Source organism: Lutjanus erythropterus, chromosome 11 (assembly GCF_056507025.1).
Source record: "Lutjanus erythropterus isolate fLutEry1 chromosome 11, fLutEry1.hap2, whole genome shotgun sequence".
Lineage (NCBI taxonomy): Eukaryota > Metazoa > Chordata > Actinopteri > Lutjaniformes > Lutjanidae > Lutjanus > Lutjanus erythropterus.
The window spans coordinates 1,200,722-1,217,943 of NC_139327.1; the positions used below are offsets into that span (position 1 = coordinate 1,200,722).

General features: G+C 40.3%; 1 protein-coding gene across 1 annotated transcript in view; it reads right to left on the bottom strand.

Moving 5' to 3' along the window:
• Positions 1-17,222, bottom strand: part of LOC146318500 (kin of IRRE-like protein 3) — a 462,133-nt gene that overhangs the window by 39,088 nt on the left and 405,823 nt on the right. Inside the window, exons 8-9 of the mRNA XM_084730401.1 lie at positions 16,215-16,342; positions 15,352-15,478 (exon numbers count right to left, since the gene is read on the bottom strand). Of these exons, the coding sequence (XP_084586527.1) occupies positions 15,352-15,478; positions 16,215-16,342 (255 nt within the window). The remainder of the gene's footprint in view (positions 1-15,351; positions 15,479-16,214; positions 16,343-17,222) is intronic.

Below are 17,222 nucleotides of genomic sequence, written 5' to 3' on the forward strand. Positions count from 1 at the left end.
AGGTGTTCTGCAGCAATGGAGGTTGATCAAGCCTTGAAAGTTGGTGCTACCAATTTCTACAGGTGTCCCAACTTTTCTTGATTCCTTACAACCCCCTTTGTCTGTATAAAAGTAGTGTTGGAACACACTATGGTACCATACCTTCATGAGCACTATTTGAACAGTACTGTACTGCAGAAAGTAGTGTGTTGCTATAAAAATGGCGAGAAAAAGGCAATTAACAACGGAAGAAAGACAGACTATCATAACACTTAAAAATGTAGGTCTTTCCTACAGAGAAATAGCAAAGAAAGACAAGGTGTCAGTGAGTACAGTTTCCTTCACCATCAAAAGGCACTCAGAAACTGGGGGAAACTCTGACAGGAAGAGGTCTGGCAGACCCAAAGCCACAACAGAATCACAAGACAAGTTTCTGAGAGTCAACAGCTTGTGTGATAGGCGGCTCACAGGACAACAGCTTCAAGCACAGCTTAATGTGGTCGTAGTAAACAAGTCTCAGTTTCAACTGTGAAGAGAAGACTTCGAGTTGCAGGTTTGACAGGTTGAGTTGCAGCAAGAAAGCCATTGCTAAGACGTCAGAATAAGAAAAAGAGGCTTGCCTGGGCCATGAAACACTGCCAATGGACTACTGAAGACTGGAAGAAGGTGTTATGGACTGATGAATCAAAATTTGAAATCTTCGGTTCATCACACAGGATTTTTGTATGCCGTCGAGTAGGCGAAAAGATGGTTCCTCAGTGTGTGACATCAACTGTCAAACATGGAGAAGGAAGCGTGATGGTCTGGGGCTGTTTTGCTGGATCCAGGGTCAGTGACTTGTACAGAGTGAGAGGCACCCTGAACCAAAACGGCTACCACAGCATTCTGCAGCGCCATGCAGTAACCTCTGATATGCATCTAATAGGTCAGGAATTCAACCTACAGCCAGGGGCGTTTCTAGTCACCTTGGGGCCCCTAGGCCAGAGTGACCATGGGGGCCCTCCCGGCCCAAAAACACCAAGAAGATCATTCAATCCAGAAATCTTTTATTTTAAATAACAGAAGTGCACAATCATGAAAGAAAACTTTAAATACAATATAATATAACAAACACAACTGAAATGTGCAAAGTTTTCAGAATGACAAAAAAACAATTAAGCAAAAAATAAAAAAGTAAAAAAAAAATAAAAATAGTTAGTGGTCTTTGGTTCCATATCCACATCCACGTCCTGGTGAAATTTGTTTTTAAAACTTTTGCTTGTGGGCCTTGGCTTGTGCAAATGCAGTAATGATGTCTTCCATGTCCAAAGAACGTCTCACATCACGTTCTATTGAGATCAGTGCCAGTCCTGTGAGCCTCTCTTGACACATGGTTGACCTCAAGAAGGCCTCTTCTGGACTGCACTGAGTTTGCTCAGCACCCTCATGCTGAAATCGTTTTGCTGCTTTTCTCTGCCCTTTCTCTGGAAGCTTCTTTCCGATTTCCAGTTCTTCAGCAATTTCCACTGCATCAGACTGACAAGAAGCAAGCCCGCTGTCCCTGAAGTTTTGAAGGTACTGTCTCACTCCCCTGTTTCTGCTTTCAGTGTTTCTAGAGAAACATCTGGACTTTGCAGCAGCTTACTCACAAGGTTAACCTGGTACAAAACATTGTACCAGATCATGGTACACAACAAGAAGCACCAGGACTTAAGCTCATCATGCAAACCATTGGCAGTGGACATTGTTTCAGAATCCTTCTTCTCCAATGTAAATGTCTGAAGAGCCGACAATGCTTGCAGAATCTGTGGCAGCTGGTACCGCACCACCTTCACACTTTCAATCTGAGCCTCCCACCTTGTTGTTGACAAAGGTTTGAGAGAAAGTTGCTTAACATGCTCCTTCAAAATTGCCCAGCGATGCACAGATGAACTGAAAGGATTTTAGAGTCTTTGCAGCACACCAAAAAAAGAGATGGACAGGACTGAGGACTTTGTAGCATCGGCCACAACTAGATTCAGGGTGTGGCTGCTGCAGGGGACACACAATGCTTTGTTGTTTTGCTGCAATATTCTTGCCTGAACTCCTTGCTTTTGTCCCATCATGTTGCTCCCGTTATCATATGACTGGCCACGACAGTCAGAAATGTTAACGTTGTGTCTCTGAAGATGTTCAAGCAGAGTTTCAGTCAGACCCTTTCCAGTTGTGTCCTCAACATCAAAAAATACAAAGAAATGCTCTGCAACAGAGGCACCAACTGATAATTCACAATTCACAATTCTCAGAACAATGGAAAGTTGTTCCTTGTGACTGATGTCAGGTGTGCAATCCATGATTATAGCAAAGTACTTTGCTTTAATCACTCTTCTCACTATTTTCTCCAGAATCTTGTCTCCAACCAGTGTTATAATTTCGTTTTGTGTGACCCCACTTAAATAGTTTACCTTTGTTTCTTTGTTTTGGATCCTTCTGATATGCTCGCTTAGCACTGGATCAAACTGTGCCATCAGTTCCACTAATGCAAAGAAATTCCCCTTGTGAGGGTCATAGAGCACATTTGAAGGCCCCTTCATATCTTGATTGTGCTCAGTCAGATGGCAGATGATCGAAATTACTCTTCTGATTACACCTTTCCAATGCTCAATCTCAATCTGCATCAAACTCTGGTGGGTTTGATCTATGGCTGTCTGAGTTTGCAACGTCTTCTGCAGATCATGCCAGCTTCTTATGTTCTCACAATGTGTTTTTGAATATTCATGATCTTTGAGGTGCTGAGCTACATTTTTCCATGCACAGTAGCCAGTGGTGCTTAAAGCATTTTCCTGCTTTCCAAACAGTGTGCAACAGAAACAGAATACTGAATCTGAACTAACAGAATACACCAACCACGAGCGTTGTATTTTCTCACCATTTTTCACTGGTATTCTGTAATTTTTTTTGGTGAATCTCCTTAGTGGGATTTCTGAATTCCATGAAGTCCATGTCTGTGATTTGGAGTGGTCCCTTTGTCACAATTTGACAACAAGTGTTGTCATCGATGAATTTTGGCCACAACGCAGGGTCATCTGAAATTATTTGAGGGCTCAGAGTAGCTTCTATTGATGTGACGTCAGGGGTTGGTGAAGAGGACGTGGTATGATGATGTGGTGTGGCCTCAAACTGTGATGGTGGTGGGGCTGCCATGCTGCTGCTGCTGCTGCATGAAGGCATGTCCTGCTCACCTGAGGCTGATAGAAAAAAAAAAATAAAAATAATGCATTTAGTTTATATAGCGCTTTTTCATGACACCCAAATACCCACAATGTAAAAAGAAGAAAAAACATACTGTAATTGTATGACATTTATTTGTGTTATTGCATTAAATCAGATCATATCATGATAGATTTAAAAGGAGAGCAAATCACTGTAATTTTAATTTGTTTAAAAAAAAAACATCCTACCTTCATGTGTAGAGGTAAGTTCTTGTTGTTCTTGCTGTTGTTGCTGTTGTGGTCCTAAGAATTTCAACAAAGAACCTCCGGGGTGGAAAAAACAATGGGAGAAGCACAACGTATTTAGTCAGCTGGCTTTATGTTCATGCTGCAAGAATTGTGTATGCTACACACTCAACATTAAGATCTGTTTGGAATAATTAATGAACAGCAAACTTCACTGTTCCTGATAATATTTTTGATTAATGTGACATACAGAAAATTCAAGGAGATATATAATATCGCCCTCTTCCAAATACAAATTAGTTACTAGTTGGCTTACTGTTAATTACTGTTTAAATAAGCTAGGCTAAGGTGCAGTAAACATCATGTGCAGTTGTGCTTCGTGAGACTACAGACTGGGACAAAGTGGCATCACAACTTTTTTTAAAATAATGTCAGATTATACACGTTTGAACTTACCACTTTCCTGTTTTCTTTTTTCTTCATCTTCTTGGTTTTTTTTTTTCTTTTTGCATGCCCTGACGGATATGCTCGCTTCATTTTTCCTCGAGTTTGAAGTACCGCAGAAAGCCGGCCACGGGCAGTCGGGGCCCCATTAGGGGGGTTCCAAACGGACTGTCTATGGAGGTTTCAAGTTGTGTCATTGATATGGATCGATATTGGCCGTGTCTCGGGGTCCCTTAACACACTAGGCAGTGACAGCTAGTGGGGGCCCTATGCAGGGGGTTTTCCAATGCATCAACGTTGCAGTGTCTAAAGCAGTTCAGTCATTTTGTCATTGACAAAAGGACCAATGTCAGCACTGTCCTGGGGCCCCTTCCACCTCGGGGCCCTAGGCAATTGCCTAGTATGCCTACCCCGTTGCGGCGTCTCTGCCTACAGCAAGATAATGACCCAAAACATAAGTCCAAGCGATGTCAGAACTAGCTTAGGAAAAAAGAAGAAGATGGTAAGCTTGAAAACATGGAGTGCCCAACACAGTCTCCAGACTTAAACCCCATCAAGCTGGTTTGGGATGAACTGGACAGAAGAGTGAAAGCAAAGCAACCTACAAGTGCCACATATTTATGGGAACTTCTGCAACAGTGTTGGGAAGAACTTTCTGAAGAATATTTGATTTCCATTGTAGAAAAAAATGCCACTTTTGATGAGTCAAAAGTTTAGGATACATTTTGGTTTATAAATTGATTCCATGATTTATTTTTAAACTTCAATTGTTAATATTTTCTATGCTTTCATTTCAGAGTACAATGAGACATTGAATTTCACAATTCTCAATTAAAAAACTGGAAAAATTGGGGTGTTCTAAAACTTTTGACCGGTAGTGTGTGTGTATATATATATATGTATGTATATGTATGTGTGTATAAATATATATATATTTAGACCATCACCCAGTGTAAGATTTATTGGTAATTACCAAAATGATTTTTTTATGTTTCTCTAATGGTTAATACACCAGTATGTAGAAGCTCTTTAACCATAATGATATTTTTAATGCTAAAATATAATTATTGTTATTCATGAATTTTCAAATTTACTGGTTTACAAAAACAGAAAAAACAGTAAAGCACATTATGATTTCTTGATTAAGATGTCAAATTACAGTTATTTACTTGCATTCCTGAACAGAAAAATTTGTTTTAGTGGTTGAATATTATGTTTGATTTATTTCTGACTTCTCAGAGAAGCCCAGTGAGCCGGCTCAAATTTAAAAAGGTGAATTCAGTTTGAAATTCCTCATTCCTGTTCAAAATGGTAAAATGTCACTGAAAATGAAAGAGTCCACATTAAAGCACTTCAATCACTGAGACTGGTACTTACAAAAGGCAGGAAACAAAAGTTAACTAAAGCAGATGTCAGACACCTCAACATTTGAAGTACTAGAGACAGAAGGAAGACCACTGCAGATCTTCAGGCAGAGATAAATGCTTCTAGATCAGAGTCTGAGAAAGTCTCCAGAATGACCACAAGCAGATGACTGATGGAACAAGGCTTAAAGGGAAAACTAGCTGCTAAGAAGACATTGCTGAGGCCTGCAAACATCCAGAAACACCTCAGATTTTCCAGGGAGTACAAACACTGGACTGTTGATGACTCTGGACGGACGAGTCCAAGTTTGAACTCTTCAGTCAACATCGTCGTGTTCATGTCTGCAGAAAAGCTGGAGAACGTTTTGATGCCAGATGCATTTCACCCACAGTGAAACACAGTGGAGATTCCATTATGGTATGAGGTTCCATTTGTGGAAACAGCGTGGGCAAATTAGTGAAAATCAACTGTATCATGAACAAGAACGTCTACCACAACAGTGCATGATGGAATCCCCTCTAGACTGAATCTGATTGGTTGTGGGTTCATATACCAACAAGACAATGAGCCCAAGCAAACTTCAAAGCTGTGCAGAGACTATTTGACCAAGAAAAATGAATCTGGAGTTGTGGAACTGATGGACGGGCCAAGTCAAAGCCCAGATTTGAATCCTATTGAACAAATTTGGGATTTAGTAGGTTCACAGAATGATCACACAAAAGTAAGTCTGTGGGTCTGCTAGAAACTATTTGGAACTCAATAACAAAAGAGACTGTGGAAAAGTACAAAAAAACAATGCCAACAAAAAACCAACACTTCACAGACTCGCTCCCCCTCCCTCCTTCTTCTGCAGCCCATCTCTCCTGTCACAGTTGTGATTAATCGGCATGAAGTAATTAAATATTTAAAAGTACACAAATTGGACTTGGAGTAAAAAATCGTGCACCACAGAAGTGTACGGTACATTATGATTCATGATCATAAAGTTTTTATATCAAGTTGACACACCTGTCCATATTTACATGCTTTCCCTCTCTGCTGTGGGTCAGCTTTATTTTTACTTTTACCTGGTGTATACATATATATATATATATATATATATATATATATACACACACACATATATATATACATATACATATATATATATATATACATATATATATATATATATATATATATATATATATATATACATATACATATATATATATATATATATATATATATATATATATATATATACACATATATATACATATATATATATATATATATATATATATATATATATATATATATATATACACATATATATATATATATATATATATATATGTATATATCACATCCCGTCACAGTCTATGGGAAAATACAAAGGTCTGTAAAATTCCAAATAGTCCAAGCTGTTCTAAAGCATCCTAATTACACTGATTCATTGGGAACAGCAGTTTTAATCAACTCAACAGGTGAAAAACAGCAGCTCTCTGCAGTTGGTTTGTGAACAGTCATGGCTAAGACAAAGGAGCTCACTGAGGACCTGCGGCTGCGCATTGTGGCTGCTCACAAGTCTGGAAAGGGCTATAAGGTCATATCTAAATGTTTTCAAGTTCCAGTGGCTACAGTGCAAAGTATTATTAAAAAATACAACACGTTCTACACTGTGGAAAATCTCAGAGGACGTGGTCAGAAGCTAAAATTGACACCTGTGCTGGCCAGGAGGATAGTGAGAGAGGTGAAAAAGAATTCAAGGATCTCCAAGGCCATCCTGGTGAATCTGGGCTGTGCAGGTGGCAATGTCTCAAAGCAGACCGTCCAATGGTCCCGCTTGGCCGTTGCAAATGCTCATCTGGACAAAGAAGAAGACTTCTGGTCTTCTGTTTTATGGTCAGATAAAACAAAAATTGAATTGTTTGGCCACAATGATGTATCCTTCATTTGGCATGAAACAGGAGAAGCCTTCAACCCTAAGAACATCATCCCCACTGTCAAACATGGTGGTGGGAACCTAATACTTTGAGGGTGTTTTTCAGCCAATGGACCAGGGAACCTAATCACAGTAAACGGCACCATGAAAAAAGAGCAATACATTAAGATTCTCAACAACAACATCAGACAGTCTGCAGAGAAACTTGGCCTTGGGCACCAGTGGACATTTCAGCACGATAACGACCCAAAACACACAGCAAAAGTGGTGAAGAAATGGTTAGCGGACAAAAACATGAACATTTTGCAGTGGCCGAGCCAGAGTCCTGACTTGAATCCAATGGAAAACCCGTGGAGGGAGCTAAAGATCAGGGTGATGGCAAGGAGACCCTCCAACCTGAATGAGTTGGAGCTCATCACTAAAGATGAATGGGCAAAAATACCATTGGAGACATGCAAAAAGCTGGTCAGCGATTATAGGAAGTGTTTGATTGCTGTAATAGCCAATAAAGGTTTATTACGATTGATTATTGAGAAGGGTATGAATAATTTTGGACATGCCACTTTTTGTTGAAATGTAAATTAAAGCTGAGAAATATTTTTTTCCACAATGATGCCTCTTGTACATCGTCTTATTATCTTTTGGGAGAAGCCTGTGTCATTTCCGGTCCCAAAAAAAACTTGCTGGTTGAATAAAAGTAATTTTAAGCAAAATTTGCCAGGGGTATGAATAATTTCGGGCTTAACTGTATATATATATATATATATATATATATATATATATATATATATATATATATATATATATATAAATGGGGGTGATGAAGCTGTAGAGAAGAGAACCCCCCGGGGTCTAGACACTGGTGGTGAAGAAGTGCAAAGCAGAGACTGGTGAGGTGAAGTGGCTCTGGACTCCTGCTGCCTGGACCTGAAGATTGGAGGAGAGGGTGTCAGGGAGGATCGAGGTGAACATCTTGTGGCTCTAGACTCCTGCTGCCTGGACCTGAAGATTGGAGGAGAGGGCTTCAGGGAGGATCGAGGTGAACATCTTGTGGCTCTAGACTCCTGCTGTCTGGACCTGAAGACTGGAGGAGAGGGCTTCAGGGAGGATCGAGGTGAACATCTTGTGGCTACCTGGGTCCAATGACTGGAGGAGAGAGGGGTGGAGGAGGGTCGCGCAACTGACTGAATGACAACTGATGGAGCAAAGACAGAGGCGATTTAAAGTTTTGGCAGCAGCAAATTGACAGGCTATCGCGACCATGGCAAAATCTGATTGGATAGTAAAGACGAAGGTGAACGCCCACAAACAGCTGATTAGAGGGAATAGGAGGAGAGAGCTGGAGTAAAGGAAAGTTATGAATGAAGGCAGTGTAATAGAGGGTCTTCCTGATTGAACTTACGCTGAGCTTCATTTGGATGAATTGTGACAAAAGTTTGTCTCACTGCAACCTGTGGACAATTCAAAACTCCATCACTCTGTATTTTTCAAAATATGAAAAATCAATGAACATCTGTATCTTTACAAGTTTTCTTTTCAGTACTACCAAAATGGACATAGACATTCGATATCAAACGTTTCAAATTGTGTTCAGATTAGTGAGACAGAGAGACTGCAGTGATATTTAATATCTTGCTTTAATTTGTACTGTATGAGCAATATTTTCATTTTCGAACTATTTGACAAAACACCTGAAGCCAGCATAATGATGTATGATTTTTTTCAGAATTATGTCACCAAGATCTTGACTTTTGAAAGCACTTTAAGTTTATACAGATAAAAAAGGCTTTTTGGCAGTTTTGCACATCTAATGTGATTGCCCCAAGCTGAAATGATGTGAATGGAAACCATGGCTTGACAGCGCCGTCAGCCCAGCCGAGACAGGAGACGGCAGCAGCAGCGGCCCTGCCAGGACAGGAGATGGCAGTGCCGTCACCGCCGCTGGGACAGGAGACAGCAGGACGGCCCCGTCGGAACAGGAGACGGTGGCGGTGATGACAATGACCCCACTGGGTCAGGAGATGGCGGCAGCAGTGATGATGACCCTGCTGGGAAAGGAGGTGGCAGCGGCAACCCCACTGTAGCAGGAGATGCCGGTGGTGGCGGCAATAGCCCCGCAGAGACAGGAGATGATGATGGCGGCCCTGCTGGGACATGGGATGGCAGCGGCGGCAGCAACGTACAAGTCCAGGGAAAGTAATAATCCAAGTGAATCCGTGCAGGGGAAAAAGACAACCAACAAAATTCCACAAGAAAACACAGACAAACTGATGAGTACGAACCAGCAACTAAGGAGGAAAAGACACAGGATTAAATACACTAGGGAGAGGGAGCATAACAAGACACAGGTAAGGGCAGTCAAGAACAGGTGAAAATTATCAGTGATCAAAAAGAGTGGGAAAACAGACAAAGTCAGGAAATAAAAATGACAAAGACTATGGCTGTTTTCGACTAAGGATTTTCATAGTCGAATCTGATTCGTCAGATTTTGCCGTAGTCGAAGAATAGTCGAACCTTTTTTCCCCCTCTTTGTGGCTTTTTCTCGTTTCACATACAAGAGTTAAAACACTCAAACTTGGTAGGTTTAACAAATACCTTTATTTAAAGCCATGAACAAAACTGAACTTCAAACTTCACACAAAATAGGAACAAAATGGTTAACAATAATATGCCAAAACCTGCCTTTGCTCAAACCTCTTGGCCCTTTAATTTACAGTTCACACGGGAATCGGGATAAAATAAACGAACAGCGCTGGCACTATAGTGCAAAATTTAAATACTAAATGCAATAAAATCTGTCTGAATAAAAAACAATCATAAAACAACGAAAAAATAAACATAATAGAAGTCAGAATCTTCAGAAAGTGCACAACATGCGGCAAAAAAGACCGAGAAATATATAGAGAGAATTGTCACTGAGACGCTCCGTGCGCAGCCTTCAGCTTAGGTTTACACTTACAGTCATTGTCCCAAACAAAAAATAAAAATAAAATTCTTCACACACATTAACAGCCCGTGCTCTACTTTGGTTTTCTGATTTTTCTCAAGTTGTGTGCCAGGAAAACCAGCTGGTTTACATTACCCGGGAAAAGTGCGCTCCTTGATTTATTTGCGATGAAACCCGCCTTTGAAAATATCCTCTCAGCTGGCGTGGACGTGGAGGGGATGCTGTGAAATCTTTTCGCAGCTCTTGCCAACCTGGGATATCTGTCCTCATTTTTTTGCCACCATTCCAGGGGGCCTCTGCTGCATTTCGTGAAGTCCTTCAAATACGCCTTCATCTCGCTTGTGTCATCCTGTTCATCCTCATCTTCATCGCTGGCCAGCAGCATAGCCACCACAGTGTCCTGTTTCGGGGTGGTCGGCCCAGGATCCACCGTCACCATGTCACTTTCCACCTCCTCGCAATGTCTTTCAGTTAGACTCTCCGCTGCCTCTGCTACGACAGAGTAAGCCTCATCCCTTTCTTCGTCCGAGAGAAAGGAGAGCTTTTTGAATCGGGGGTCAAGCACCGCAGCACTGATGTATACGCTTCTCTCCAGCCCTGGTCCTTTCAGTTCCCAACGCCTGTCCATCTCCTCAGCCAGCGTACACTTGAGTGTCTTCGTGGTGCGACTGTCGTCCTCCTGCACTATCAAATGTCTTTTTTTAATATTCATCAGCATTGGAACAGTGGCAGACAGTGATGCGTTGTTTTCTTGAGAGAGAAGCTCTGTCAGAGTGATCATTGGCTTCAGCACTGCGACAATGTCCTCTGCTGTGCGCCACTGTGCCGTGGACAGCTCCAGGTCACGATAGGCCCGTTTGCTTACAGTATCATCGGTGAGGACGGCTGAAACGGGCCCCTTCTGCTCTATTAAACGATCGAGCATCAAATAGACAGAGTTCCAACGTGTAACAACATCCTGCACCAGTTTATGCTGTGGAATATTCTGTTGCTTTTGCTTATCTTGAAGTGCGGTGGTGGCCTTTGCGCTTTTTTTGAAATGTGAAACCAAGCGCCTTGCAGCAGCAACAGTGCGGCAAATTGGGTCCTGCTTCAGTGCGGTATTTATGCATAACTGTAATGTGTGTCCGGCGCAGCGCACCGCTTTCATATTTCCCCAGGATGGCTGCTGGACCAACTTGTTGGTGCACGCAACCATGTTTGCTGCGTTGTCATGCACCACAGAGACGATCTTGGTACTTGGGATGTCCCACTCGCAAATGATCTCCGTCAGCTCTCTTGCGATGTGATCGGCTGTGTGACTGTCCTCCATTTTTTTTGTTTCCAAAACAAAACTCTCCATTCGCCAGTCTTCGGTGATGAAATGTAATGTGACTGTGAGATAAGCCTCCATCTGAAGCGAGGTCCAGATATCAGTTGTGAAACTGACGGCTTCACAGTCCTGTATTGCCTTGTGTATCTCTGACCGCGTCGTTTGATATTTTGTGTGCACGACATCCATCACTGTAGCTCTTGTAGGGACAGTGTAGCCTGGCTCAAGTGTGCGCAAGAGTTCTTTAAAACCCTCACCCTCAACAATGCGCACAGGCCTCATATCAAGTGCAATAAACTCCGCAATTTTATCTGTAATCTCCCTTTTTCTCTTCTCTGTCAGGGGGGGTCTCAAATCAAGTTTTTTTTGTGTTAGTCTCGGGGCCGCTGCTGATGCTGACGTGCTGGCTGAACTGTCCTCATAAGTCGGGTGTAACTGTCAGAAATGAATAATATATGAAATGTTAATAAAAGGGTTTTATGCCTGTATTGAAAAGGGTGGCAGAACAGTTTTTTGTTTGTTCATTGATGTTGTTTTTTTTTTTTTTTTTTTTTTTTTTGTAAAGTTAGTTAACAAGCCTTACCCGTTTCAAATGATACAGCATGTTGGTTGTCGTTGTATGATAAGAGAGAAGCTGCTGACACAACTTGCACCTAACTTTCTTTGGGTCATCTTTAACATGTTCAAAGTACTCCCACACTTTCGATGTTTTTTTACTAGCCATTGTAGGCTAAGCTAATAAATCAGTCGATCCCGTTGTGTGCTGCTGCTCACCTCCGCTCATTTGGATCATGCAACTGCAGTGGGTGATTTAGGCTATTAAGGCGTAAGGAGCTATAAGTCTAGATCTACACACATAATTTTGAACTCTTTATTACAAGAAAGTACACAGATTTTGTATCAAAAATAGGCTTTTATATATTGAAAAAAAGACATTCTATGTATCAATTTCTGCTCAGCAGTCATGGGCACCCCTGTCTAGTCAGAATGGTATGGTCTAGTTACATAACAACATTTTCCGACTATTCGACTGCGAGGTTCATAGTCGAATCAGACCTCTCCGAATCGAATCACCGAATATTCGACTATTGAAAGTCAGCCCTAACAAAGACGCACAAGGGAAGCAGTACCAAACAAAATAAAACAGGAAGTGACTATGAAAAACCCAAACCATGACACACACCAGCCCAAACAAACCGCACTAAACAGCCATGGTCCATTTTAACTGGACCAAATAGGGCAGGTGTGAAAACACCTTTAGACAGCTATCTGTTTTCTAGTACTGATTAATTTAACAGGTGTTTTTCTGTCACAGGTGTGTTTTGGACCCAAATGCAGCACACAAACATGGTAAACAAGGATAGTTCTGATGACCTTTATTAAAGGCTTTGCAGCAAACTGTAAAGCAGGCAAATACCAAACAATTAAGTTAAATATACAAGCCTTGGACTTCCAGTGGCTTGGGGCTGTCTAGAGAGGTCCTGCTGAATGAAACAACCAGGGCAGTAGGGAAGTAGGGAGTGGAGTCTGAATGCTCACACAGAACAGTTCAGTGATGAGCAATGGTACCAGAATGGGGTAGGCAGGAGATGCTGTCAAAGAGGCAGTGGGTTGTAAACCAGGTAAGTACAGAGTTCTGGCAAACAATCCAGCAGGGAGCACAAAGAGGGTGAGTCAAGGCGAGGCAGAGTCAGGGATCCAGTGGAGAGGTGAGTAGATACACTCCACTGGAACACACAGGCTGGGAAACAGAGACACTCACAATGCAACGTAATTGGAGGGAACACCCAACAGCCCCGGGGACAGGCAGACAGGAAACAGGAACGCTGAGGCAGATCTTGTGGTCAAAGAGCACATGAATATCTGATTAAAATTGTACATTAACTCTTTCCCCACACTTGAAGAGACACTTGTTAATTCTTGTTTTCACTGCCAAGCGGTAGGGGACAATGTGACAGATCATCTGACAAAAATTTGTCCTTCAAAGACGATGGGAACTGCCGGAACTGAACAGCAGAAGACGATTATTTTTTGTAGCATGAAAACATTGGTGTGCAACTGCAGGTCCGTGGGTCAGAAAGCCCTGCGACCTGGCCACAGAGCCCAGACACAGAGCAGAGCTGCCCACACTTACAATCCCCGTAATCCACAGCAGTAGGCGGCACAGTGAGACTGCTAACATACCAGCACCTGGGACACTGCAGTTGGGGTAGAGAGCGCCGTGATCTGGGCACAGAGTAGGGCTGCATGCACTGCAGTCCCCGAACAGAGTGTTTTGTATGGGAGGCGGGGGACACACACAGCCAAAGCCAACGTTAGCCACACTTTTGTCACAAACGAAGTGAAAAAAAATAAATAAATAAATAAAAATAAAAACATGAAGTCAGTATTCTGCCTAAAAATATCTCTTTCACAAAAACTCATTTTTTTGTTTTAAAAGTGTTTACATATTCATAGAACTTTTTCTCAATAGGAAAGCGTAAAGATGGAGCCAGTCTTGGAAGCAGTCTTGTGCATGAACGTGCTAAACAAGTGGCATTATATTTTTGGTGAAAAGTGAACTGAATGAATCAGTTCGCAATTGAATGTGTATGTCGTTCACTCCTGAGAAAGATAACAGCACTCACATCATCAGCTGATAAAAAAAATGTGATTCCAGCAGAGAGAGTGTGTGAATATGGACAGAAGTGTCTATGTGATATAAAAACTTTTTTGAACAACAAAGCCTCATGTTTCCCCAAAATCAATCAATCAATGAAGTATATAAACTATGCTGCAGGCTGGAGTCTCTTAACAGTGAAAAACACACAGACAGATCCACATTATATGCTCTCCAAATGTCTGTATCCAATGGAAGCCCAGTATGACAAAAAAAACTTGTAAGTCATTATAAGAAGAAACTCTGTCAAAATAATGTCTTGGAATTTCAAAATAATGATTTAGAATTTCAAAATATTGACTATGTATATCAAAATTATGAGAAACTTACTCAATATTACATACATACTGAGTCATTATTTATTTAAAAATTTCCTTCATAAAGCTCTGACAACTTGAAACATGCAAGTTATACATACATGTATATATATGTGTGTATTATATATATATGTGTGTGTGTGTGTGTATATAGAGATAGATAGATATAGATATAGATATAGATATAGATAGGACAAAACTATAATATTAAATGTCATGCAAGCCAGAGTGTTACCATGGCCCCCTTGGTGGGTTTATTGTTACAGTGGTTGGGGGCAGATAACTCTCTGCATTTCAAGTAAAAACACACTTCACAGTAATCAAATTACTGTTGTAGTATCTAATAATGTTACTCAAGTTTTATTTTTTTTTGTATGTAGTTCGAATTATTTTAGATATCAGGTATCGTTTGCATTCAAAGCAAAAGTCTGTCTGTCTTTTCAGAAGAACATGCTGCTTTTTGAATATTAAAATGATCTGAATTGTAGTAAATATTTTTTATATTTACAAAAACATGAATGTTGCACACCGTGTAGCATAACATCATTGTATAGACATAAAAAAAACAAGAAAGAAAAAAAAGAACCTGAAGACGAACTAATGAAGATGAACTAATTTATGTATGGAACTTTGAACTTTAGTTATAAATTAAAAGTGTTAATTATGAGTGTGAACTAGTTAATATTAATAACTAATTAATTTTAATCTCTGTGAGCTGAACTTAGAGCTATCTCTTTTAAAGTGTGAACTTACACAACACTGATTGTAACTAACTCCTGCTAACTGCTAAGATTTAGATCATCACAATGCATAAATCTGATTTATATGTGTGGCCAGATTTTCTTCCCCCTAAGCACCTCAAAAGTAATCTGTTTCAGGTTTGTGTTATTCATTCAAGCTTCTTGCATTGCATTACTTTTAGAGTGGATCACGATGTGTACGAAGTCCCATTCACATTCAGTGCATGAAAAGTCACTGTACTTACCATTCACAGTGAGCGACACCTCCTTCTCCCCGGCGCCCACCCTGGGGACTACAGCCCGACACACATATTTCCCAGCATCCTCTTGCTTTACTGCTTTCAGTGTCAGAGTGTTCTTGTTGCTAAGCACCTGTGTTGTGAGGGAAACCATTTCAAAGGTTAGAGGAGACAGTAGACTTTTCTGTTTTCTGACTATATAAAAGTATAGCAACATTACACTTGATGCTGAAGATGCTGCACAGTTTGCAGAGCAAAAGAGGCGACTAGCTGAGTGATTCTGTCATTTGTTTGATTCTGATTAATTCTGTTCTACTTAGTTTTTATAATGAACACTCTATCAGCTACAAGAGGAAAACTCTATTCATTCTTTTGAGCCTTCGGGCATTCTTAATAAAACATTTGTTGAGAGTTGTTCAAAATTACAACAAAAAATGACTCAAGTAATTGAAACACTGCTAATACCACTTAATCACAGTCCAAGGACAGCTGGGTTTGTCTGCTGAATATCTAGCTATAACAAATTTGTCCTTTAAAACATTTTTCAAGTACAGCTTAATAACAGAACATTGGAGAAGTTGCAAAATTTTGACTTCTATAATTATTATTATAGAGAACCACACAGTCCTAAATTAAATGTGTCATAAAACTTTGTAGAAAATAAAAGAAAAACAAAAGAAGTGGAAAATAAACCAATGAAGATTACAGGATGGATAGTGATGTCACTGTAAATTACCTCCATGTGTATACAACACCTGAACTGAATCTTGAACCACCCTGCTGCAGGTCGAGATCATTGTTCTGATGCCCTATTAAATGGTGACAATGAGCTGCTGTGCACAATGAACTTGATTGTGAGTAATACATACCACTCCTGACCCACGTTTCATCCACACGATGGTTAGAGAAGGGTTTCCTGTCCAAGCACAGTTGAAAACAGCATCTGATCCCAGGTCCACCTGCAGAGACTGAGGCTCTGCTGCCATCCTTGGCCCAACTAGACAAACACATGACAGAAATGATTTGTGCCTTGTAATTAGGGGTACTTGATGTTTAAGAAGAGAGTAAATTTTAGAAGTTCAGCTGACAGCAGACAACACAAAAACAATGATGTGAGGGCATTCTTCTCCAATTTTCACTGTATATAGTGTTGCAGATTCAACTTATTACTAAAAATGACGGAGCGAGACTCTTGGTTTAAATCAATCCTTTAGTGAATTAAAAAAGAGAGAAACATACATATAGCATGTGCTACACGAGAGGCACAGCATGGCTACCCACAACAACAACAAACTGATGTCATCACGTCACATTCACCCTTTGCTCCTAGAGCATCCTGGGTATTGAAGTCTGTTATATCTAAGTCTAAATAAAATGAACTGGAATGCAGTCCCTTATTAAACTACATTTTAACTGTTTTTATGAATATTAACATTAACTAACTTTTAACTTATTCATTCTTACAAATAATATGTTCCTTCAAAATAAATTCTCAACATATAGTCAGTATTGAATCTGGATAATGCTTTCCTGTCTTTTTTACTTGAAACCTGTGGCTGCTAACTGAGAAAAACTATTTTATCAGCATTATAGTACCAATTGCTTTCTTGTGGGAAGTTGCTGGTATATCATTAATTAATGCATCTTTCAAGTTGCAAAATGTTACTTATGAATGTATTAGAAAACTGACAATGTATTTCATTTTTCATCACAATTTTCTCTTGCAATATGATATCTGCTTGTAGCAAGCACAATTTAACTAATGGTCCTGTTCAGAAGTTTATTCATGTTCTGTTTAAACACCCAGCACTTCTGGTTAGGGAAAGATGGTGATCTCCATAAAAACAGAAAAAGTCAAAGTGATTTGAAGTGTGACA